The 26,599-nt window shown below is 40.4% G+C and overlaps 1 protein-coding gene across 2 annotated transcripts in view; it reads left to right on the top strand.

Moving 5' to 3' along the window:
• Positions 1–25,736, top strand: part of abat (4-aminobutyrate aminotransferase) — a 123,044-nt gene extending 97,308 nt beyond the window's left edge. For both annotated transcript variants that reach the window (XM_084677563.1, XM_084677564.1), the window contains 7 exons: positions 6,815–6,878; positions 7,456–7,604; positions 7,679–7,816; positions 7,947–8,114; positions 23,892–24,038; positions 24,122–24,233; positions 24,487–25,736. In XM_084677563.1, coding sequence (XP_084533689.1) covers positions 6,815–6,878; positions 7,456–7,604; positions 7,679–7,816; positions 7,947–8,114; positions 23,892–24,038; positions 24,122–24,233; positions 24,487–24,608 — 900 coding nt within the window. In that variant the 3' untranslated portion in view covers positions 24,609–25,736. The remainder of the gene's footprint in view (positions 1–6,814; positions 6,879–7,455; positions 7,605–7,678; positions 7,817–7,946; positions 8,115–23,891; positions 24,039–24,121; positions 24,234–24,486) is intronic.
• The last annotated feature ends 863 nt before the right edge of the window (positions 25,737–26,599 follow it).

Consider the following 26,599-nt stretch of genomic DNA (forward strand, 5'->3'; position numbering starts at 1 on the left):
TAAAGAATGGAAAGCTTTGATGAGTGAAACAGCATCATATGAGGTTATGTTGGCAAGAATTAGGGGCAGAGGGCCTGTGGTTCTGGGAAATTGGGATTACTTTATGGAATACCTGACATCTAACTAGCGGACTGCATGGATCTTCCAATCCATTTTGTTACCCTCTTATTTGAATTTTAATGCAGTTGTGTATGATCGGTGCTTGTATACCATTGTAGCTTTTCTTTTCTGTATGTTTTCTTTTAACCTGGAACACGCAACCAATATGTAACTTTGTAGTCTGACCTTCCTTTTATTTTTATTTATTTTCTTTTTTTCTGCACACTGTACCTTTTGAGATATGTACCATGTATGTGCATAAATAAAAAAAACTTTAATTTCAAAAAATAAATTCACAAACCACTAATCAGAGCACTATAGCAGCATTTCAATTTTTGGTTTGATTGCATTGTAGCTAATAACTTTCCAGCTATACTGGAAAAAACATATACACTTCCAATAGTATCTTTCTTAGCTAGCCAGCATTTCAACTACAAAGACAACCCAGTTGTTCAAGAGCTTAGTGGAGCTAAGCTAAATGCTGTGTACAGAGCCCTACACACTCACCACGCAAGTTACATAGGGCCTGGCAAATTATCTCAGGGCCCTGCCTCCCCCTCTTCTCAAAGTGGGTTCAGTGTTGCCAATTTAGCAACATTTCACCTTCTCTTGAGACAAAAAAATATTATATAGCAACTTTCCGCTACTTTGGGGGTGTCAATGTTTACAACTTCGATAAGAGTAAGAAGCAGAACTATGGTCTGTGGTCTAACTGTGGTATGGTCTAACTATGGTCGAAAAGAGGAAAAAAAATACAAATAAAAAACTTTGCGGGAACAGCAATCAGGTAAACTCCTCCCCAAGTTTGATGTCAGCAAATAACAGTAAAGTTACATTTAAGTGCTAGCTTGCAGTGCACCTCTCTCAAGTCTGTCTGTCTTCCGAACCTAGCTGGGCAGTGCATCTCTTGGTCTCTCTGTCTTGATTGCTTGCCATCCACTTCCAGGGCTGTGTTCTGTGACTTCACTCTCACTTTTGCCTGACAAAAGTGAGTGAAATACAGCCATTTATTATGTTTGATAAATGCCAATGGGCAACAGTGTTCAACTGCAGCTTGGAAAACATAACGATGGTATGGAGATGACTCCAGATCTATGAGTGGAGCAGAGCCCCATAGGTCATTAGTTTGTGAGCGAGACAAGATATACTTCCAGCGAGACATGGCCCAAAAAACACTGACTCTCAGCAGCACATCTGAGGGCACGCAGTCCATTGCATTGGAGCCGAAAGATTACCAACACAGGATAAATGCCAATTCATACTTCTGCGTTTTTATGGACATGCACACAGGGAACGCCCTCTCCGTCAAGGAACTCCCTCTCCGTGCCCTCTCCGAACCCCTCAGAGCTCTGCGTGCATCTCTTGATTTTCCTGACTATCCGTCCGTCAACCGTGTGGCAGGAGAGTAGCAAAATGCCAGTGTTGTAGTACTCAAGACCGGTGTTGGTCTCGAGACGGTCTCAAGACCACTTTTAGATGTCTGAGAATCGGATGCATTTTTACTCGGTCTTGTCTCGGTCTTTATTTCAAGACCACAACTGCAGGAATATCACTAAATTGCCTGTGCATTGTTTAATGTATTTGTTTATATTATTACTGTTAGATTTAAAATGTCTTGCTTGAAATGCAACCAAAAACTTAACTAATTTAACAAAAAAATAATAAATAACGTTAATTAGGCTGTTTTGCCTGGCCATAAGCCCACGGCACTACTTTAAAATTGCACATTTTTTGTTCAAATACAGTTACAGATCAAATCTAACTTTTTACCTAGTCAAACCCTACAGCTTGTGTACTTTGAGTGGTCTTGGTCTTGACTCGGTCTCAATGCACTCTGGTCTTGGTCATGACTTGGTCTCGGTTTAGGTGGTCTTGACTACAACATTGCGAAACACACAAGAAGAGTTTATCACAGGAAAAAACCCTCAGAATAAACCAACAAAAATCACTCAAGGGGCTAGCCCAAGTGACCTGCCCACTACACTGCCCCAACAGCTGGTCTGAGGACAGAGTGAGCGAAGGAGGAAGACGCAACATCCATCGCGTTTTAGCAAATGAACGGTGAAGACGACAAATCTCCACCTCCACGCCACGGAGAATGGCCACTGAGGTTGCCACCCATCTAGTGGAATGAGCCTGAATGCCAGGTGATGCGGGACAGTCCATTACCTCATACGCCGTAGCGATGGCTTCGAGGAGCCAGTGGGAGAGCCTCTGTGTAGACAGAGGTTTCTCAGTCTTTGATGCACCATAGCAGACCAGTAACAAGAGGGAAGACAAGAGGGAAGACTTGGTAGGTGCAGTCCAAGTAGCGTGAGAGCATGCATACCGGACACAACGTGCGATCGTTCATCCTCCTCTCCACTATGTGGAGGGGGAAAAAAACGCCCTTAGCTCACAGCTCTGTGCCCTAAACATACAACTGATGACTTTGGGAACAAATGCTGGATTAGGGCGCAACACTGCTTTTGTCTGGTCACCTGTGATTATCATACAGTCTACATGTGTAGACAAGGCATAGAAGTCAGCCACTCGCTTAGCCGTAGTCAGTCACTTACACAGAGCCTCCAAAACCAAGGAGAGGTCCCACAAAGGCACATACACTCTCCAAGGATGTCTGAGCCTGCACGCACCAGACAGGAAACTTTTAACCAACGGGTAGCTGAACAGAGTCAATCTGGCAAACCTTCATGACAATCTCAGACATTATGTATACTTTAAAAGTACCTGAGGGCCAGTCCCTTGTCAAACAGCAATTGGAAAACACATTGGGGTTGTCTAGGATCAGTCTTGCTAGCTCAAGTTCAAGTCTTTTATTGTCAGATGCATAGAACAACACAGTCAGACTGGGCACTGAATTTCATAGGACAGCAACCTGGCATAACATATAAGTACTCAGAACATAAATTACAGAACATAAATTACACCTATGATAAGCAAAAATATAATGAACCTCCTAAATATACAAAATAATATACAATACCGTATACTAAACCTCTAATACACATAACCTTACTAACCTTAGACCTATACTAACTAAACTCTCTATTGTGCATAGGGATGAGTATTGAAAATATTTTAACAATTCCAATTCCTTATCAATTCCTGCTTATCGATTTTAATCCTTATCGATTCTCTTATCGATTCTCCCCTCAACAGCCAACTAAGTATGTGCGTCCTGCACCCCCTACACACACACTCATTCTAAACAATTTTCTCAAACTGGCTTTGACTGGCTCTGAAATGAGCTAATACCTACCACCTTTAGGCCTCTTCAGGCCTCTTCAGAACTCTGTTTTCAAAACGAAATCTAGTCGAAGATAGAAACTTTCAGTTTCCTTGTGTTCAAGCTTCTATTACTCACCACCAGTAGGACTTACAGGGGTCCTAACAACAGGGGAAATAACTTCAGTGTTACCTTTCAAAAGAGACCATTTACATGCATGTACTCCAAATGGTTCAACAACAGCTTTCAATGTACTTTGGGTATGTTGTTTAGGCGTTTTCAGGCACATTTAACTAGCCTGACATTGTCATACTCATAATTCTGGTCAGAATATGAGTCTGATTACTGCTCCGTGGGGCATGTTTCAACCGAACCCGGAAAAAGAATGCCTCTTTGCTCAATTGAATAGACCTACAACCAATCAGACCAACGTAGTATGTAGTTTGTAACAACCCAAGCGCTCCTTGGTGACGTGGTTGACTACGTTACTGTTGATCATCTGTCCATCATCGTATAAAGTCCGCCCTGACAATTTGATTGGTCCGAGCAGCCCTTGTTCGGACATAGTTTTTCTCCAACCGAGAGACCCCAGACCCAACTTCCCGACCAAATTGTTTTGTGGGCGGGGTTAAGTTCGGCTGGCACCCAGGCTAACATTTAACAGGACTATTAAAAGGTTAAACAATTAAAATGCTATGCTATGTTAATAATGGATACAAAAAACGTGAACGTTTGCTGATAACACACCCCCCCCCTATAACGTGAAGTGATCAATAAGATCAATACTAATGGGAGACGAATGCCGGAGCTAAAATGTATGCTTTAAACGACGGGACAGAAGATAACTTGATTGACTACACACAATAAAGGCAATTTGCTTCACACAGTAACAAGTGGTTGTGATGACTTTTGAGCGGTTTAGCTCTACCTTAGATAGAGATGAAGCGCGAACGTTAGCTGCGCTGCTGCATGCAACGAACACATGACGTTCCAGTAACTTCATTCCATGCTGTGTGTTCAAATGCTTCTTCATATTTGTGGTATTTCCTCCCTTCGACGAAATATACTTTTTGTACTCATTGGTGTACAGTGAACTCAGTGTCATGTTCAAGAAACAAGTTTGAGATGATTTGAGCTTTGTGACATAAGAAGATGGGTACACTGTGGTCATAAAGGAATGGACAACGTTTTTGCAATCTTCTATTGTCCAATTTTGGTGAGCCTGTGCGAATTGTAGCCTCAGTTTCCTGTTCTTAGCTGACAGGAATGGCACCCGGTGTGGTCTTCTGTTGCTGTTGCCCATCTGCTTCAAGGTTCGTCGTGTTGTGGGTTCAGAGATGGTATTCTCTATACCTTGGTTGTAAGGAGTGGTTATTTGAGTTACTGTTGCCTTTCTATCATCTCAAACCAGTCTGCCCATTCTCCTCTGACATCAACGAGGCATTTTCTGCCGCTCACTGGATATTTTCTCTTTCTTGGACCATTCTCTGTAAACCCTAGAAATGGTTGTGCGTGAAAATCCCAGAAGATCAGCAGTTTCTGAAATACTCAGACCAGCCTGTCTGGCACCAACAACCGTGCCATGTTCAAAGTCACTTAAATCCCATTTTGATGCTTGGTTTGAATTTCAGCAAGTTGTCTTGCCCACGTCTACATACCTACATGCATTGAGTGACTGCCATGTGATTGGCTATTTGTGTGAACAAGAAATTGAAGAAGTGTACCTAATAAAGTGTCCGGTGAGTGTAGAACTGCGTTTTGTTGAACATGTGTTCATATGCGAGTGCACAAAATGAAGCTTGCACTTTCCAGCAGAAACCTCTGAGGGGACCAGTCCAGACAATATTGGGCTTTGTAGTAGGCCAAAGGCTAGTCGAATTGAATGAAATAATTTATTTGAGAAGAGCAGATCAAATAACGTGAGTGAACAAATTACTTGAGTTAAAATTATAGTCAACGATTTATTGAAATAAAATGGAAATATAATGAACAGTACTGGATAATGTTATTGGTTTAGTAAGAGTTGGATAGGCTAACAATTTGAACTACCAGGACAAACAATGGAACACGATGGAAAAAGCAGGAAGAGGGAGAATAATCAGGCCTTGTCTGAACTGGAATCTAGTGGTAAACTAGACAATAGTCAGTTTAACATGTAATCTAATCAAACATACACGATGTAATTACTGCATGCCAATGTCACAAGCAGTGCCGGTCCTAGCACATTTGGAGCCCTAAAGCAAGGTTTGTCTCTACCCCCCCTCGTATCTTGTAGTGTCCATGAACAGTGTAGTCCTTGAGAAATATTTTTGTACGTCCATAAGTCAGTTTTTGTCAATTCCGTTGTCCTCTGGGTTCCTCTGATTGAGGTTTGACTGCCCAATGGGATAAGGGGCATCATATGAGGTGTCATAAAATGCTAAGTCAGTTCTCTCTCTCAGCAGCTTACCATTGAAGAGCTGGGGTGATGAGATTGCCATTGTGTTGAAGGTTTGACTCTGTGCTATAGCGTGATACCATCATAAGAAGATTGGTCATTCGGCCTTTGCTAATTACGCCCCAAAACTACGGAACAAATTACCCATAAATATTAGGGAAGCAAACACGCTAGACATTTTTAAAAGACAGCTTAAAACCTACCTTTTTACCAAAGCATTTAAGTAATTTTATCTCAGAAGTGTTTTACTCCTTCTATATAGTTGTTGCTATTTTAATTATAACTTTATCACAATAAAGTCTTACTTACTTACCATGATTATCTAGCTTGTCAGTCAAGGTTTAGTTGCGGTACAACTCTGGACTAATACAAGATTGAAAGCAATGGATTGACATTGGCTACTGATTTATATATTAAATTTAAATGTTGATTAGCTGGGCATACTGGTCAATATGGATGGACTTCCTTGAATAAATAATAACTATCAAGTATTCAGCCAAGCCATAGTATAAGTAGTTGCCTATTATAGATGGTGCAAACTGTTTGGTTTAAAGGAGGGAGAATTGTAGTAGGGGCATTGGGGTGTCAGGTGTGACTTCAGCAATGGCAAATGGTTTACATTGCTCATAGGTCAGGTAGGAGGGCTCCTTAGCAGAATTTTGCGTAGGGCCCCATGGAGGTCAGGATTGGCTCTGACTGTGTAGCCTATAGAGAAGCTCAACACAATGGATAGTGCCAGCTCAAAATGGCTGAAAGGGATCCATTACAAAGCTGGTGGCAAATTATTTTTAGGGATCTCGAAGCACTTACCCAAACAACATCAAACGTGGCACTGCACTCCCTTCGGTTCTGAAAACGACACCTGCTAAATTAGAACTTTGTAGTGTCCGGTTCTTGAGATAATCGTGGGAAACTTGCTGCCCTCAAAAATTATATAAACACACACACACAGATTCCTGGCATTAATAGAGAGACGTATATTAGCTAGTTAGAGAGATTTTATGAGAGAGATTTTGATTGTTCTGCTCTGACTTTCTTCCTGTTTTTCTTAGTCCCCTGGCTGTCCAGACCTCAGCATCTTGTCCTTCATGGGTGGATTTCATGGGAGGACCATGGGTAAGAAATGTTACACTTGGAAAAAAAAGACGCAACTTTGAGCTTTACATTTCAATGCAATTTAATTTCTCAATATTGCATATGTCTGGGACTCTTGTATTGATGCTCTGCTGGACATGGTATATGTTCACCCTGGCATCAGTTATTTTTTCTCCCAGTTTTTCCTGTTTTCTTGATGTCAGAATTGCCAGTAGCCTTGTTGTTCCGCATCAAGATTCCAGCACATTATATCCTCAAGAATTGAATTTATAATAATGTATGTATTTTTTGGGTGGATAAAAACACTGTAACTAGAAGTGTAGCAGTTGTCTGTGACTTACTATTGTTGCTAGAAGGATTACAAGCTATGAAATCAGAATATCTACTGTTGGTAGCTAGATTGCTAATTGATATATGGAATAATAACAATATAATATTTTGTGACAGCACTATAGTTATTTGCTCGGAAATATCTTGGCAGTTGTCTGAGAGGGGATGGCATGACACGGGATGTCCTGCCCACCTCTTCCTCAATTTGAACTCTGTTCTACAGGCTTTTGAACATTGACCAACGAAATCTGATATGTTGAATTTTTAGGTTGCCTGGCAACAACACACTCCAAAGCCATTCACAAGCTGGACATTCCCTCGTTTGATTGGCCCATCGCTCCCTTCCCTAAACTCAAGTACCCCCTGGAGGACTTTGTCAGGGATAATGCCCAAGAGGAAGCCCGATGCCTGGAGGAGGTGTGTTTGTTTGCATTGAGGTGTGTTTGTGTGTGTGCCTAAACCTTTGTATTGACCAAGTTTGTGTCTCTCAGGTTGAGGACCTGATTGTCAAATGGAGACAAAAGGGAAAGCCTGTGGCTGGTGTTGTGATAGAGCCAATACAAGCGGAGGGAGGGGATAACCACGCCTCCCCAGACTTCTTCAAAAAGCTACGGAACATCACACGGAAGGTAGGTATTGTTTCATGAGCCGTGGGGGCTACTAGACTTGTAGTAAAGGATTAAAAAAGAACTTTCAAACCTGGTTTGCATTTTTATATCCTCTTCCAATTACCTCTCCCACCTTCCCCTGCCATCCCAGCAAGGCTGTGCCTTCCACGTGGACGAGGTGCAGACAGGGGGAGGAGGAACAGGAAAGTTTTGGGCCCACGAACACTGGGGCTTGGATGACCCAGCAGACATTGTCTCCTTCAGCAAGAAATTACTCACTGGTGGCTACTACCACAAAGATGAGCTCCAGGCTGACAAGGTGACACACACTCATACCCCCCCAAAGATCCTCAAGGGGTCTGTATTTGTTTGGGTGACATGACGTCACTATAGCTTTGCGCCGCCATCTTTCCAACCGACTCAGTCATGCTTGCAATATGTGGTGCAGTTGGCTGCAACAACAGCTGAAAGAGGAACCCCGGACTGGTATTTCATTCTATACCAAATGATCTGTCATTCGAAGAGATCATTGTACACCCATGTCTCACACCTTACAAAGTTTGTCTGCTAGCATGTTGTGCTAGCTAATCATTTAAACGAAACCGCTATCCACAGTCATTGGTTAATACTAGGGCTGTGAAATGATTAACATTTTTAATCAAATTAATCACAGGTTTCTGTGGATTAATCATGATTAATCACATATTACCGATTTTCCGAATTTGTGTCATTAGTGTGCGTCTTTGATTTTGTGTGTGCTCAAGCACTCCTAATATTTTTTTAATATTTTCTTAAATATATTGTTTATTATCATTTGATGCTGGTAGTTCATGAAGAAAGGGACATCCTTAGTTTTTTCATTCAATATTTTGCATAATAATACATACATGTATTAATTGTTATCCAGTGAAATTAGGGATTTATATTAGCAAGGGGGTTTACGTTTAGCACTTTTGCAAGGCACTGTATTCATGTCACATTCTCATTGGGGGTTGAGCACCCCTAAAGGTCTGATCCTAGAATCGCCCCTGCGACGCACCATATAAGCTTGAGTTTAAATACATTATTTAATGTGACATTATGTACTGTACATGCAAGTCTTAGCTAAATGACTTAAATGTATGATGCACTTTTCGATCAGTCCTCCGACACCACAACACGATACTTGCCGAGTATAACAGCGCAACAGCTCAAACACAGGCAGGGATTCAGTAGCAACGCTAGCGCTAAATAAGTATTTAGTTGCTAGGCTCCATGACGCCGGGTAAGAAGGGCTCGTGAAACTGCTCACCAAAAGAACGAAGGGGCACCCACTTGTCTGGCAGATTAAGACATGTTCGTAGGAACCTAGCGAAAAATATCCTAAACTTTCCAAGACTTTTAGCTAGGTTTATAGGTACCTAGCGAAAAATAGCCTCAACTTTCCTAGACTTTAAGCTACGGTAGCCTACTAATGCAGAAGGAAAGCTGATATCGCTTTATAGATATGACGTATCTATAAAGCGTTCATAGATATGACGTTCTTACTAGAACGTCATATCTATGCGTTGTTGCTAACGTGTGCAGCCAATGAATTCAAAATGTGTAGGTCGCACATGCGCGAGTGCTTGCAAAAAATGCTCGCACTGTCTCAAAAACTGGTCGCAAAATGCGACCATTTGGTCGCAGTCTGGAGCCTTGCCGCAGAGTGTGCATATCATTTTGGTTTTATTGGATGTTCCATCTTAGTTTTTTTGGAACACAAACTTCTCATCCAGAAGTTGCAGATTGGGTGGAATTGTGGTAATAATACGTAAAAAATGCGTTAAACAAAAATAACGAATTCATCCTGTAATTATAACGCGTTAACGCGTAATTTTCCCAGCCCTAGTTAATACACAAGCATGCACCTTTCACATGGCTCTCCTTTCATTGGCTCCCTTTATTTAGACCTTGCGCGTGCGTGTTTGTGTGTGTGAGTGCGTGTGTGCACTCTCTGGCCCCTCTAAGCTTGACCATATGATTCATTTAATACAGATAAGGTTAAATATATTTTATGGCCTCTCCAGCAAGATAGTGGTCAGCCCAGGTCACCTTGTTTACGTAAGCCTAGTGTTGCCCAAAGTTCACATTTGGGGGTTGGCCTCTCTTTGCACACAAAGAATGCTGAACACAGTATCATTCTTATACAGGATAAAAGGTCTCATCTTCAACTTTCTGACACCCACCACAAACTGTTCACATGAAGTCACAAGCCTCGTTTCCCTTCCCTTCATGTTCTTTCAATGAGTATGAAAACATCTGACATTAAAGAACATTATCCAGATTAATGACAGCTAGCCATGAGCTAAGTGGCACTAAGATGAGTGCTAGCTAGCTGTTAGCAGTGTTGCATTGTAACTAAGTAGAAATACTTCGTTACTGTACTTAAGTCGTTTTTTGGTTATCTGTACTTTACTTATACTTTACTACTACTTATATTTCAGTTGACTTTTACTTTTACTTTGCTACATTTTGCTAAGAAAACTGATACTTTTACTCCGATACATTTCCCCTGAAACCTTCGTTACTCGTTACAAAATCAAATCATGTTTAGAAAAAAAATTAATCATGAGAGTGATGAGACCAAACGTCGAGGATAGTGATAGAACACAGACTGCAAGCAGGTTTGGCGAATCAGTGGTCCAAGCGCGCTATGACCGTTTGCAAAAGCCCCGCGCCCTTAGTTACTGGACAATGAACTCGTTCATGTACAACACTGTCTGTCAGTGATTCTTTTTGGAGTAATATCTTTGCGATATTTTTCAGATCAAGGCAATATGGACTGCAATATGCAGTGGAAGGATATATCCAAAACATTAAGACCAACAACGAAGGGGACAACAATAATCGAAGCAAAAGCATAGAGACCGAAACCTCTTCATTTAATGCCATCAGCACAACCTTATATATAAGGTCTATAGACTGTAGTCATGTTCTTTCACCGGTGTGTGTGTGGTGACGCTTGTTCCGCCTACGCCTTCGACACAGAAAGCAGACAAGATGACTGAGGCAGCGGGATCGACCAAAATGTTGGTGACATTTGTTCTGTAAAAATGAATATAATCATAATTTTTTGTCGCAGCACAAAAAATGATTGCGCTCATTTCCATATAGCGTGCGATAAGTAAAAAAAAGAAATATATATTGACTATCGCGACAAGCCTACATACTGGCCTTTCTTGGTATTGCTGGTTGTAAAAACTGTACACCTGCATTCATACTTGGCTGATAAGAAACACTACTATAACTACATTTGAACAAGTTGAGACAACCTTTCAGTTACTAGCTATACCGCTTCACCAAACTTATTGAGGTTTATTTTTGATGCAATTTCGTCCTACAATCGTACGTTTCCAAAAAACGTTGTTTTTCGTTTGAAGTTATTTGTGGATCAAATTTACGTTTTAGTATGCGCTTTCTTTTTTGTATTCCTGTAGAAGCACAATATTTTCCTCCTCTGCCCAATTGGGTTTTCTTGCCTTCTTTTTGTAGGTGTATAAGCTAGCTACTAGCTAGCTCTAGCTACGAAGGTGATGCACTAGATACAACCAAACAATGCGGTCACCGTGGAAACGGTCGAATTTTACTGCTGTAAAATCACGTTAAATGTAGTAAATCCCTTAACGTTTCACCTTAGCTAAGGAAATCATTTAAGGGATTCTGTGCAACCCCCTTAAGTAAATCCCTTAGCTAAGGAAAAATTTACCCTTAAGTGTCATTCTTAAGGAAAAAACTTAAGGTGTTTTGTGCAACCGGCCCCAGACCTCTAGGGGTGCTCAGTCCCCAATTAGAATGTGACATGAATACAGTGCCTTGCAAAAGTGCTAAACCCCCTTGCTATTATAAATCCCTAATTTCACTTGATAGCAATTAATACATTTATGTATTATTATGAAAAATATTGAATGAATAAAAAACTAAGGATGTCCCTTTCTTCATGAACTACCAGCATCAAATGATAATAAAGAATAATATATATATATATATATATATTTTAAGGGTGCTTGAGCACCTACTTTACAGTTGAATATTAGCTGATATTTAAGTACATACATTTAACTGATACAAATGCTGCTAAAGCTTGCTACGTACACCACTGCCGACGCTAGCAAACTAGAAACGTCAACACCATAAAAATAAATACAAATAATTATAAATCTTTACCTGGACAGGTGACTTGTGTCTGGACAAGTGAAACGTTAATGTACTCGTCCAAAGGACAAGTGCCTCAAAAAGTTAATGTCGAGCCCTGTATATCATGGAAAGCCAATTGGGGCAAGCCTGGGGCAGATAATAAGGGACAAGAACAACTGGGGGTAATAAATAAGGATCAGAACCTAAAATTTATTTTCTCCAGATATGTCTCTTTCTCTCATTCAAATGGGCATACTGGTCGAGATCGGTCGTGAATATGGCGGCGTTCTATTTGGTGGTGACGTAGGTGGCATCTATAAAAAAACATTGTAGTAGCACATGGAGTACAGTATTTTTGTATTACTTTTCATGGAGGATTTTCTTTGTTATACATTTAAGAGCAGAATATATAATGCAAAATCATATATGCAATATATCTCTCTAATATTGACAGGAATCTCTGTTTATCTGCGTATCTGTGCATGTACATATTAGAATGGGTTTAGTTTCTGACAATTTTCTCAAGAACCGGGCGCTGTGCATATTTTGTAGGTGTCTTTTTTATAATCCAATGGGGTGCAGTGTTGATGTTGTTTGGATAAGCATTTAGAAAAAAATATTTGATATCATTTCATATCATAATTATGAATATATATATATATATATATATATATATACACACTCATAATTATGATATGAAATGATATCAAATATTTTTTTGATAAACTGTAGCAGCCTCAGTTAAAAAGTTGGATCAAATGTAGATGTTGGGCAATCCGGTGAAAACGGTCCTAACCTCTATGACTTTGTCACCTTTTTCCCTTCTAGTGATATTTTTAAGCATTTAGCCTACTCATATTGCATTAATTCATTAAGAAGCCCCTTTGAAACAAGCTATTGTAACAACATTGTCACCGGCAGTATTTTAGATGGAATCGGAATTCAAACAGTACCATCTGTTAACTGAAAAAATGCCCCCAAAAACGTAAATAAGCTTGACAATTATTAAGGGGGAAATGGCTAATTAAAAGAAAGTTTGCTGGAGGCAAATATTGTCAGTAACAATGCCAAATCTGGTCTCAGTCTAGAGCCCTGCATGGAGAAGCTGAGCACGGTAAATTGTGCTACGAGCAAGCTAGGCTAGCTGCTGTTGCTTGCCAAACTTCACTGAGCTTCACTTGTGCTAGCTGCCGTATCATTGGATACCAGTGGAGAAAAATTCAGTTTCCTTCTGTAGTTTTAGTTTGGCAATTAACGTCACTGTGTCCAATCCCGACCGGTTTTTAGCTAACATTCGGATAAAATGCCACTTCAAATATTGATAAAAATGATTGTATCACTTTTTCAGCTGATTTACTGATTTCACGTTAAGCTTTAACTTCATACCTTTCGAGCTAAATCTTGTAAAAAAATTAATAAAGTTGGCTTAACCTTTTCTAGAGCCGATAAAAAGACGCTGTTGCCGGTAATTTAGCCGTGCGCTACCCTTGTCCAAACCCCAACGCACTTATCCTCGTAGTAAACACTCGCCACTGCTGTTTTTCCAGGGATATTAACTTTATCCAGGGTCACCAAACTGACCATCAATGCTGTCAATATATCCGGGGGCGTAGTTATGTCCTCCACAATCGATATCATGCTTCAACATCATATGGCAGAATATGGAAGCATTATGGTATAAAGCCTATCTTAGTTGGGTGTGTATACAGACCTCCCAGTGCTAATACTCAATATTTGGATAACATATGTGAAATGTTTGATGCTGTTTGTGATCAAAACAGAGAGATATTTATTTGGGGTGATTTTAACATTGACTGGCTGACACCAAACTGTCCAATGTATAAAAAGCTTAAATCTACAGCTACAATATGTGGCCTAAAACAAATCATAATTCAACCCACTAGGGTTGTTACCAGTCCATTGGTGTTATCTGCAACAGTGTTTCCCACAGATAAGAAAGCTATTTGTGGCGGGGGCCAGGGGGGGGGTTGAAAATGATTCACACATTCACAAAATCAAAAACAACAAACAAATAATTTCTGCATATGCAGGTAGCAACGCTAGTGCTAAATAACTATTTAGCTAAGTGGTCGGCTCCATGACGCCGGGTAAGTAGCTAGCTTGCTCCTGAGACTTCTAACCAAAAGAACGAAAGGGAACCTTTGATTAACACATGTTCGTAGGTACCTAGGGAAAAATAGGCTCAACTTTCATAGACCTTTAGCTACGGCACTAAAGCTGAAGGCTCGCTGTTAATAGCTGTCGGTCTTACTAGAACGGCGTAGGTATGCATCGTTGCTAACGTGTGCTGACGTTGTGACTGTGCAAATGTGAGAAAGATGCGTTAGTGACAGAGAGACGGAGGAAGAGCAGAGAAAAGATATGCAGCTGAACAAATATGCTGCATGTTTTAACCTAAATCGTTTTTGAAAAAAATTAAGAAACACAATATGTGGCGGCCGGTGTTGATTCTGTGGCGCACCGCCACAAATAAGTGTATGTGTGGGAAACACTGCTGCAACATGTATAGATCATAAATTTACAAACGTTTTTGATCAATGTTCCAAGGCAGTCTGGTTGTAGCCCAATGGTTGTAGTGACCATAATATCATAGGAGTCACAAGGAAAACTAAATTGCCTAAAGGTGGCTGTAAAATAATTCATAAAATAACTTATAGATATTTCAACCAAGAGCAGTATGTGGGTGAAATTCAAGGTGTGGACTGGTCAGAAGTGTGTGAAGATCGTGACCCTGACTTAGCCTTAATAGGTTTATGGACATATACTAATGAAAATAGTTGACAAGCATGCTCCTCTCAGAAAAAGAGCTGTGAGAAATAAAAGTGCCCCTTGGTTGGACAAAAATCTTAAAAATTTAATGATGTTCAGAGATAACGCTAAAACAAAAGCTAATATTTCTTGCGAACTAGCTGATCAAAAACAATACCGAACTCTTAGAAATAAAGTTGTCGAAATGAATAGAAAGAAGAAAAAAGAGTACTTCCAGGAAAAGATTAATGAAGCAAAAAATTATGGTAAAAAACTATGGAATACTTTAAATCAAATAATGGGCAGGAGTAAGCACTCAACTGCTTCATATGTTGAAAATGACGGTGTTCATTACAGATCCAGAGGGAATTGCTTATTATTTCAACAATTATTTTATTAGTAAGGTAGAGAAATTTTTATCTGGTATGTGTCCAAATATCTCAGCATCTTATGATGCAATATTAAGTAAGATAATGAGTGAGAAGAACCATTCTGTCACTTTCTCGTTCAGTCAAGTTGACAGAAGTTCTGTTGGAAGAATTATTGCAGCTCTTCCTGATGGAAAGGCATCAGGCATGGACCACTTGGACTCCAGGCTTATCAGGGTGGCAGCTGAAGCTTTGTCTTTTCCTATTACTCATTTGGTAAATTTAAGTTTGTTGCAGGGCATATTTCCAGAGAAATGGAAGGAGGCTAAAACCATACCACTGCCTAAAAATAAAAGAGCCACATTTACAGGACAGAACAGCCGACAGTCTATTACCTTTACTCAGCAAAGTTATGGAAAAGATTGCTTTTGAGCAAGTTTATGAATATTTTTTTTCTAATGGGCTGATCACCAAGTACCAGCATGCATATCGAAAGGGTCACTCCACATGTACTGCTTTAACTCATATGACCGATAACTGGTTAGAAGAAATCGATGCAAACAGATTAGTAGGAGCAGTGATGTTGGATTTCAGTGCAGCATTTGACCTGATAGATCATAAAATACTGCTTAAAAAATTAGAATGCTATGGTTTTACACCTTCGTCTCTGTCATGGATGGGGAGTTACCTATCCAACAGGAAGCAGCGGGTGTTCTTTAATGGTCAATATTCATCTACTAAGACAATACATTGTGGAGTGCCCCAGGCTAGTTGCCTTGGGCCTTTGCTATACTTGATCTTTACAAATGATTTACCTTTTATTGTGAAACATTCAACTGTTGTTATGTATGCAGATGATTCCACACTGAACTGTTCTGAAAAAACTCCTCAAGATGTCTCAAATCTATTAAATCATAATTTGCAAAATATAAGCAAGTGGGTAAAAGATAAAAAATTAGTTTTAAATGTAGACAAATCAACATTGATGATATTCTGGAAAAAATCAAAACTAACTACCCAGCCCTCTCTGAACTTGTCAGTCAATGGGCTGCAGCTAAGACAAGTGATGCAAGCCAGGTTACTGGGCGTCACCTTGGATTCTTACTTGTCTTGGTCAGCTCATATTGATGGAATGATAAAAATGGGGAATGGTATTGCAATGTCCAGAAAATGTATGTCATATATTCCTATGTCCATTGCTTAACAGGTTGGTCAGTCTCTTGTTTTGTGCCATTTAGAAAACTGTCCAATTATATGGTTGTCTGCATCACAAAAAGACCTTCGTAAGCTTCAAGTGGCACAAAATAGGGCAGCGAGGACCGTCCTCCAGTACTCTCTTGAGACTAACGTGGTCCTGATGCATACATGCCTTTCTTGGCTCACAGTTGACGACAAAATTTAACTGCGATTAATTTTAATATTGTGGAATGCACTTTTTATGAAACAGCCACAGTTTTTCTTTGAGCAGCTTGTTTTTGTAGGAAGTAGACACCTATATGCCACCAGGCAGGCACTAGGTGGTGACATAACTTCCGCTTCCCAGGACAAATTTTCTGAAAAGAATGTCACTTTACAGAGCAATATCTATTTGGAATTGACTCTCTGGGGGGGTATTCATATTCAGTGAACTGCGAACAAGTACGCGTGTCAGAAGGGAGCGCGAGTGCATGGAAATATTAACGCGAAGGGCCTTGCATCACCAGTGCAAACCACCATCAGAAGCTGAAAGCACCTGGCCTTGGTGAATGATGGTTTCAATCATTTTTATATTTTCTGGTATATCTAAGTTAAGTTACCCAGGAGCTCTGTTGACATAGATTTAGCTAACGTTAGCTACAGCTTGATGAATTGAGTCATTGAACACAGCAGAAGAGAACGCAACGTTAGCCAGCTAGCTAAAGCTCCGGTGGAAAATTCCAAATGAACGTATGTGCCGCCTACACACAACAGTGACACTGACAGATCGAAAGTTTAATTTGATAAATATAAAGATGGAAAACCAGGCTAAGAAACGTAAACGTAATTACCTTCACTAGACAACGTTTTACAAATTGGACAAACGGCTATGTTTGTTTGTTTCAAGCTCCAAAAACTATTTTTCGCTCAAATCAGCCCAGAAAATTCGCTTGCGCGCTATGCGCGCTCGCATTAAACATGGAAGTCCCTAACTAGCATCACATCAGGCACAGAATTTGCACGCATTAGCAGGGCGCTCGCTGTGGTGGCGTATGCAGGACCGGTTCTGGTGGGCCGGTCTGGATCAAAGTCCAAGGCTTATTTTTACTCCCAGTCCTTCCCTGCCGTTCTATCAATAAGCAGACCTGCCAACCTGTACGCAATTTGTGTAGCGGATACGCATTTTGACTTAAAAGTACGCTGGTACTTGCATTGACTGTCAATCATGATGGAAGAGTAGACAAGTTAAGTTACAGCATGTCCACCATCTCTTGTGGGGGTTATGCATTAAGCCATTTGTGGTGCTCTTACCACATTGTGCCTCATATACTGTAAATGTTAGACCCAGTGACAGGCTGGCATCAAATGGCTTGCTACAATATTTGGACTACATAGACAACGTCGGTGTCAAAATGTTTGTCATGGTCACGATTGCGTTGCTTCTATTGGGATTTAAGTTCAGTTCCACAGTTTAGGAGGTTACAACGTTTTTGTGGCAAAAAAAGTGCATTCTGTCAACGAAGGGTACTCGCTAGCCTTTGTCACTACGTCAGCACACGTTAGGAACGACGCATGCATACAAGGTGATAGAGGCGTTCTAGCATGCAAGTTGGAGTTTGGATTATGAATGAAAAATACCACCCCAAATTCCCAACCATTGGACTTTGTTGAGAAATCTATTTCGAGTGGAACTGCCATCTCGATTTTTGATTTAGGTCGTGAAAGTCTTTGTAATTTTAGCAAGTGCGGGTCGCACGTGAGACTCCCTAGTCTTTTAGGCGGCAGCCATGCTAGAAAGCGCCATAATAGTATTTTCGTGTAGTTCAATTGTACACGAAAAACCAGAAAGAGGGAAATGTTATGACGATATGACTATTGTGAAGACAGCCAGGTGGTGAGATTTTAATGTAGGTTGCTGTAAAAACTTTTATTTGTTTGCTACGTGAGAGCCCAGTCAGCCTCCATGGAGCAGCAGTTGTCGATCAGCGTCTGATGAGTATTTTCTTAATTTCGTACCAGGGTCAATTCCACAATCTAAAGGGAGAGCAGTGTTTTAAAGATATGGGAATGCGAAGACAGCCAGCGGGTCAGCATATTTTTGTGATTTGTGTGTATACGCCACCACAGCTGCCCTGCCCTGCTAATGCATGCTCATTAGTGATGTGTCGTTCGTGAACGATTTGTTCATTTTGAATGAATCCTTACAAGGACTCGGGAGTAACGAGTCCTCTCAAAAAGTGATTTGTTTATTTTTTAGTTGTCGCGCATCGGGACTGTTGCATAGGCTCGTCCAAGTAAACAGAAATAATTTATGAATTTCCCGACTCGGTCTTTGGGTACAAGTCTTTGGATTATTTTTCACGTGACCTGCATAGGCTCTGTAGTGGTAGCTAGAGGAAACAAACTATTCGTTCATTTCCCAACTCGGTCTTTCTACGAGTCTTTGGATCCTTTTTTCATGTGACCCTCATTGTATTTTTTAGTAGAGGAAACAGTTTCCTCATTCCCTTTTGCGTGGCCGCTGTTTTAGTAGGACATGAATGATATTCGCTCAAGTCATCATACTGACTGGTTTTGTTATTTTCACTTTACACTTAGTTTAGTGCAGTGTAATTGTTTGCCGTGATAATGAAATGCTAGTGTGATAATAAATGACCAAATCATACAAACTGTCATGATACATATTTTTTATGCAGGAATTTCTTTTGGAATAGTATCTGCTGGTGCACATGTCATGCACTAACCTACATGAGAATATGATACGTGTTTGCAGTGGACGTATAGCCCACTCCCAGCAAATGGCATGGTAAAATGCATGGTTACAAACCTGAAACTCGTGTTAGAAGTCTCACGACTATCCATATTCTTCCTACAAATTTATCAACCCCTGTTTTATCTGTTAATACTCCACAGATGAAACTGGCCCTTCTAAATGTTAGTTCACTAAATAACAAAACATTTCTAGTTAATTATCTGGTCAAAAAAAACAACTAAGACTGCATCTGTCTAACAGAAACTTGGCTAAAAAATGACACAGCAACAGCAACTTTGATAGAATCATGTCCGCCTGATTACAGCTTTCACCAAGTTTCTAGGAAATCAAAAAAAGGTGGAGGAGTCGCAGCTATTTTCTCATCTAAACTGTTGTTTAAAATCACTGAGCTAGGTGAATTTACAATTGAATATCTTGCTATAGAGCTCAAAACCGAATCAATACTTTTTGTTATTATTTATCGGCCACCCAAGCACTCGCCAATATTCATACAAGAATTCTCGGAACTATTATCACTATGTGTCACTAGATATGACAAAGTAGTTTTAAACGGAAACTTAAATATCCAAGTAAATAAAAAATCTGACCAAAGAACTATTGAGCTCTTAAATCTCCTTGACAGTCTCAATCTAACTCAACACATAAGAGACCCAACACACCTGCAAGGAAACACACTAGATCTAGTAATAACCACTGGACTAAACATCAATAATACTTCAATAACTTATTTACACCTCTCAGACCATCATTGTATACTTTTTTATGTGGAAATTATCCTAACAAAAACCACAGAAGAATTCTTTGTCCAAAGAAGACATCTAGACGATACAGCTATGATGACATTTCCTGAACAATTTGACCATGAGCACATTGACATGTATCACACTAAGTGAACTTTCCAAAATCGTCAGCGAATGTAACTCCACAACCTCAGATATTGATCCTATACCCACAAAATTCTTTAAGCGAGTGTTTGATGGTGTCTCAGGTCCGATGCTAGAGATTATAAAAACATCCCTTAGAACTGGTGTCTTCCCAGGTGCCTTCAAACAGCTGTTGTAAAGCCCCTATTAAAGAAACCCAAATTGGATAAAAGTCTACTTGCATATTACAGACCAATGTCAAACCTTCCATTTATTAGTAAAGTACTGGAAAAGATAGTATAAGTCCAATTAAATAATTTTCTTGAAGAAAATAACATCCTGAAAGTCTCGCAGTCAGGTTTCAGGAAATATCACAGTACTGAAACAGCTCTCACCAAAATAATTTGTGACCTCAGACTAAACTCTGATGCAAATTAAGTCTCTATCCTTATCCTGTTAGATTTCAGTGCAGCATTTGATACCATTAATCACGACATCCTAATCAATAGACTGGAAAAGCTTATTGGGTTCATGGATAGTGTATTGAACTGGATGAAATCATATATCACAGGAAGGAAGCTTTATGTTAGTTTAGGAGACATAAGAAATATTAACCCCCTGGCTTAAACCAGAGTTGACAAGTCTCGGTGTAATCCTGGACTCAGATTTGAAGTTCAACTCTCACATTAATAAAGTGACCAAAACGGCTTTCTTTCACCTGAGGAATATAGCAAAGTTACTACCATTCATAAACCAAAATGATGCAGAGAAGTTAATTCATGCTTTTATATCCAGCCGGCTGGATAACTGTAACGCACTTTTCACTGGTCTTCCCACTGGTCTTCCCAAGAAAACCACTGAAAGACTACAGCTCATCCAAAATTCGCTAGACAATTTTAAAAGACAGCTTAAAACCTACCTTTTTACCAAAGCATTTAACTAATTTTATCTCAGAAGGGTTTTACTAGTTTTATTAGTTATATTAGTTTTTATATATTTGCTATTTTAATTATTACGTTTATGACTTGTATTATTGTTTTATTGATTTTATGTAAAGCACCTTGAGCTACAATTCTTGTATGAAATGTGCTATATAAATAAAGTCTTATTATTATTATTATTATACGTTAATTTTAGCCTACATCCTTGGACTAATCTCAGGCATTGCATTGTGCACAGGATGAATTATTCTTTGTATGACCTGGTAAACTGTGAATAAATCTTTCAGGATGTTTTTGGAAGATGCGATTTGCACCAACAAGTTAACACATAACTTGAACCATTATCGGGCAAGGAACAGTGCAATGTAGTCAGTACAAAAATACTGGGTGTTAAAACACACATCTAGGATAAGGCCGAATCCCAATACTCCCCTTTACCCCTTCCCCCTAGTGTACCCCTAGCCCTTGTCCCTCGAAACTGAGGGGTAAGGGCTACATATCCCTAAGAAATGGGACGCCACTCAGTTACAGGTATGTCATCTAGCACGTATCAATATCTGCAAAGCAAGTAGTGTTATCCACTGATATTAAACAAAATTCGCTGCTAATGGAGTTTACTTAAAACTGTAGACATGCTAGTCAAAGAAATGCAGGACTGTTGTGCAATTCAGCACTGTAACATTAGCGTACCAAACTAGCGATTTTTAGAAACCTTTCAATTAGGAAAATGGTTGCAAATATATATGTTCAGGACTGAGTATAACACAAAACAAGACTGTCATATTTTTTTATCAATTAAGCCGAAAATATTACATTTAATATGGTGGTTCCCCTCTTTAAAAAGGGGGACCGGAGGGTGTGCTCCAACTTTAGGGGGATCACACTCCTCAGCCTCCCTGGGAAGGTCTATTCAGGGGTCCTGGAGAGGAGGGTCCGCCGGATTGTCGAACCTCGGATTCAGGAGGAGCAATGTGGTTTTCGTCCTGGACGTGGAACAGTGGACCAGCTCTATACCCTCCGCGGAGTCCTGGAGGGTACATGGGAGTTCGCCCAACCAGTCTACACATGTTTTGTGGATTTGGAAAAGGCGTTCGACCGTGTCCCTCGGGGGCTCATGTGGGGGGTGCTCCGAGAGTACGGGGTACCGGATTCCCTGATCGGGGCTGTCCGGTCCCTGTACGACCGGTGCCAGAGTTTGGTCCGCATTGCCGGTAGTAAGTCGAACTTGTTTCCGGTGAGGGTTGGACTCCGCCAGGGCTGCCCTATGTCACCGATTCTGTTCATTACCTATATGGACAGGATTTCTAGGCGCAGCCAGGGTGTTGAGGGGGTCCGGTTTGGTGACCTCAGGATCGGGTCGCTGCTTTTTGCAGATGATGTGGTCCTGTTGGCTTCATCGGGCCGTGACCTTCAGCTCTCACTGGAGCGGTTCGCAACCGAATGTGAAGCGGCTGGGATGCGAATCAGCACCTCCAAATCTGAGGCCATGGTTATCGACCGGAAAAGGGTGGAGTGCCATCTCCGGGTCGGGGAGGAGATCCTGAACCAAGTGGAGGAGTTCAAGTATCTCGGGGTCTTGTTCACGAGTGAGGGAAGAATGGAGCGCGAGGTCGACAGGCGGATCGGTGCGGCGTCCGCAGTGATGCGGGCTCTGCATCGGTCCGTCGTGGTGAAGAAGGAGCTGAGTCGAAAGGCGAAGCTCTCTATTTACCAGTCGATCTACGTTCCTACCCTCACCTATGGTCACGAACTATGGGTAGTGACCGAAAGAACGAGATCGCGAATACAAGCGGCCGAAATGAGCTTTCTCCGCAGGGTGTCCGGGCTCTCCCTTAGAGATAGGGTGAGAAGCTCGGTCATCCGGGAGGGGCTCAGAGTAGAACCGCTGCTCCTCCGCGTCGAGAGGAGCCAGCTGAGGTGGCTCGGGCATCTGATTAGGATGCCTCCTGGACGCCTCCCTGGTGAGGTGTTCCGGGCACGTCCCACTGGGAAGAGGCCCCGGGGAAGACCCAGGACACGCTGGAGGGACTATGTCACTCGGCTGGCCTGGGAACGCCTCGGGGTCCCCCAGGAAGAGGTGGTGGAAGTGGCCGGGGAGAGGGAAGCCTGGGCCTCCCTGCTTAGGTCGTTGCCCCCGCGACCCGATCCCCGGACAAGCGGAAGATGACGAGATATTACATTTATCAGACTCTCTGGATGATCTGGCTCGCCATTGTTGCCGGTCGCGGAGTATTCACATAGCCCAAGGTTTCAAGTAAGCTCCCGTTCTTACTTGGTTTTAAGGGGTGTATACCCCTTGGTCTTAGCCCTACCCCTAGCTCAAAAATAGTTTTGGGATACCACTAGCTCTCACGGGAACAAGCAAAACTAAGGGGAAGGGGGAAGGGGTAAAGGGGAGGATTCGGCCTAAGTCAAGAAACAGGATCCTGGAATTTGATAGTGCGTATATTGTTTTCTTTTTTCACACCTCTCTTAAAGCGTGAAAAGGTCTAAAATCTCTGAAGCCGGAATATCTGAGATAGAGCTTTCCTGGTTTATCAACATTCAGATACACATATATATTTCTTTTCTTTTTTTTCAGATTTCAACGTATGACACATTATTTGACTGCACTTTCACATCTGTAAAAAGTGGAGAAATTTGGTTGACAACCACTCCTTTTCACCAACCGCCCATTTTCACCAGAGCATGTCATATTATCACGGGCACTGCACTACTGCTACTGCATCTATAGTTTAAGTAATCTGTGTTTGTGTGTTTTAATGACAGCTTAATCCCTGACTGCATCATGGGCACTGTGCATTAGTCTATAATAATCACATGTGCAGGGCATCTTAGTATGTTCTTGCATTATCTTTTTAAAATGTGTTTAGGATAGTGGAACCTCTGCTGTTTTATATTAAATTGGTTCAGTCAACATCCTTTGACTTAAAATGTAAATGCCTTATCTTCTGCACAAGTGCATAGCTATAGAACAAGTATAAATATTTTGACTATAGAACATGTAAGTTTACGTTTATTTACATTGTTTTTGCATGTGTTCTCTCCCAGGCATACCGCATCTTTAATACGTGGATGGGAGACCCATCAAAGAACTTGTTCCTGGCAGAGGTCCTGAATGTAATCCGTAGAGAGAATCTTCTGGAAGAGGTCACGCGCTCTGGGAAAGCCTTGCTGCAGGGGCTTTACGCACTACAGGTGAGTTTGTAAAACAAATGATGGACCTGCTCACACTCTCTGGATCTCTGTGTGCATCTACTGCCTTCTCTTTTTCCTCCCAGGCACAGTACCCTAACCTGTTGAGCCGTGCTCGAGGACAGGGGACATTCTGTGCCATTGATATTTGCAATGATGCAGCACGTAACAGTATCCTCCTTAAGGCCAGGGACAAAGGTAAAACTTCATTGTCAACCATTTGATTTAGAAGCTTAAAAGTTTAAATCCACATGGAATCATCATAAGAAGTAGGTTATTGAATACCATAGGGAGGATGATGATGATGGATGATGATGGAGAATAAGAAACTGGTCCAAGGAGGTACCCCTGAGGTACACCATAGAAGGGATGCAGTAATGTTGTTCTCTGTCCTCTCACAGACATACACATTCAGGGATTTGCTGATGTATGTTTCTCTTTTTTGACACAGGGGTTCTCCTGGGGGGTTGTGGCGAATGCTCGATTCGGTTCCGTCCATCTCTGGTCTTTAAGGAGTACCACGTTCACCTTTTCCTCAACATCTTCAATGATGTTCTGGCAGAACACAACTAGAAGCCAACTAACACACTACACAACCCTGTCCCAACCAACTTAAATATGGTCAACCCAACTGGGTAGGGAGAGCACAATAAGGAGGTTCATGAAGCACACAGATTTTCTCACAGAACCCTTTTCTTTCTTTTCATACTTGTTCCTCCAATGGCAGTTCATCCATAGTGTCTTAGCCATTTATTTGGAAACCCCATTTGAAGCACATAATGGTAATATCAATTGCTCTTATTGTGATTCAAGCTTTTCAAATACAATTTTTTCTAATCAGTTCCCTCCATGGGTATTTCATTAAAAGAAAGCAAATTGTATTAGAAATTAAGCTTATCAATTCCTTTACGTGCCGATCTAGGATGTACACATCTAATAAATAAAGTCTACAGTTTTTCAGTTTTGCCTGAAATGTTTTAACCCTAACCAATGTGATTTTGTGAAGGACAATGGGATAATAATGTAAAAGTTTATTAATGCATGTTGTGTAATTTCTCAACTTTTTACTCAAGTATTGCAGGTTTCATACTATAAAACTACAATCTATTGAAAAATACTCATTAACAATATTTTCACTTACAGGCTATCAAGATGTACAACAGTGGTACTATATAACATATATATACATGTACTTTTCAAGATATAATTTCCCCCCCTAAATAGTAGCAATAGGAACATATGTATTTATTGAGCAATGTCTATGTAAAGCCACACCTACGTGGGCAGGGCATCTTAGTACGTTCTTTTGTTATCTTTTTTTAAAACAACAGAACCCATAGTTGATGTACAGTAGAAGGTATTTCCATAGTCTTGAATGCCTCTAATGTTTTTGAATATTGTGGCAGGTTGAAATGTTGTGGAGAGCTGTAGTCTTAGGCTTCTATTAAATTGTCATTAAGCCTTCATAATGATGACGATGGTGCCAGTCTTATTTGGCCAAGTCAGTATTGTATAGAGAGCTGTGTTTTGTTGATTACTTGTTAATCAATAACAATATATAAAGAGTATTGCTATGTTGGTTTACAGTGTTCTGTGAGTTAGAATATTATTGATATCATTATTTCAAATGGCTATTGTCTATGAAGCATCCACTATGTATTCTAAAATAATAAACCATAATCAAATGTTGATTAAACAGTACATGTCTTACTCTTTTTACCCTACTGAGACAGGATGGCAGGTGTCAGTGATCTGGTGTATCAGTAGGCTGGTGATAACCTCCTTCCCCATCTCTTCGGTCATTGTTAGTCAAGTAAAGTTATTTTAGGTGCTTGGATTTTTATTTGTAATCAACATCCGACACATGAGCATGATCTATCTTTTCATTATAGAAGACTAATTGGTGCCTATTCTAGAGTCCAACAGTTGAACTCAAAAGTCCTGCAGCTCAACTCCCAAGTCCTACCCTCTTAAAGTCAAGTACACAGGTGAACGCAAATTTGTGTTAAACCTCTGTATTTAATCTGTTTCAGTGCATGATACATGACAACACACAGTTATATTGGTTAGGTTATATTGGTTAGGTTATATGGTTATATTTAAATATTCTCTCTACAAATATTACATTTAACAAAATGTTGTTATGGACTCAATTATGGTCACTATACATATAAAAATAATTCCACCTCATTTGCGCTCATTGCTATTGTCATCCAACATATTTCCAGCGTAAATCAAATGGTTCCATAAAACAGTATAACAATATATAATTTAAATGTAAATGATGAACAAATGTCCTTATTTCAATCAAAGACAACTAGAAAAGGTACATTTCCTGAAGAAAATGTGTTTGCTGAAAGCAGTTGAAACAACTGAATTCTTGAATAGTGAAGAATATAAAAAGTTATAAAAAGTTTTTAAAAGAGGTATGTGCAATAAATAATGTGAGAGTATGTTGTGAAAGTATGTAGGTGAGAAAGTGTTGAAAGCATTTAATGACATTAACTAAAGTATGTTGTCAATAACATTCTCAGAAATTTGTTTTTAGCTTGAACAGTGTGAGA

The sequence above is a fragment of the Hypomesus nipponensis genome, chromosome 17, assembly GCF_054491055.1.
Source record: "Hypomesus nipponensis isolate SF chromosome 17, ASM5449105v1, whole genome shotgun sequence".
NCBI lineage: Eukaryota > Metazoa > Chordata > Actinopteri > Osmeriformes > Osmeridae > Hypomesus > Hypomesus nipponensis.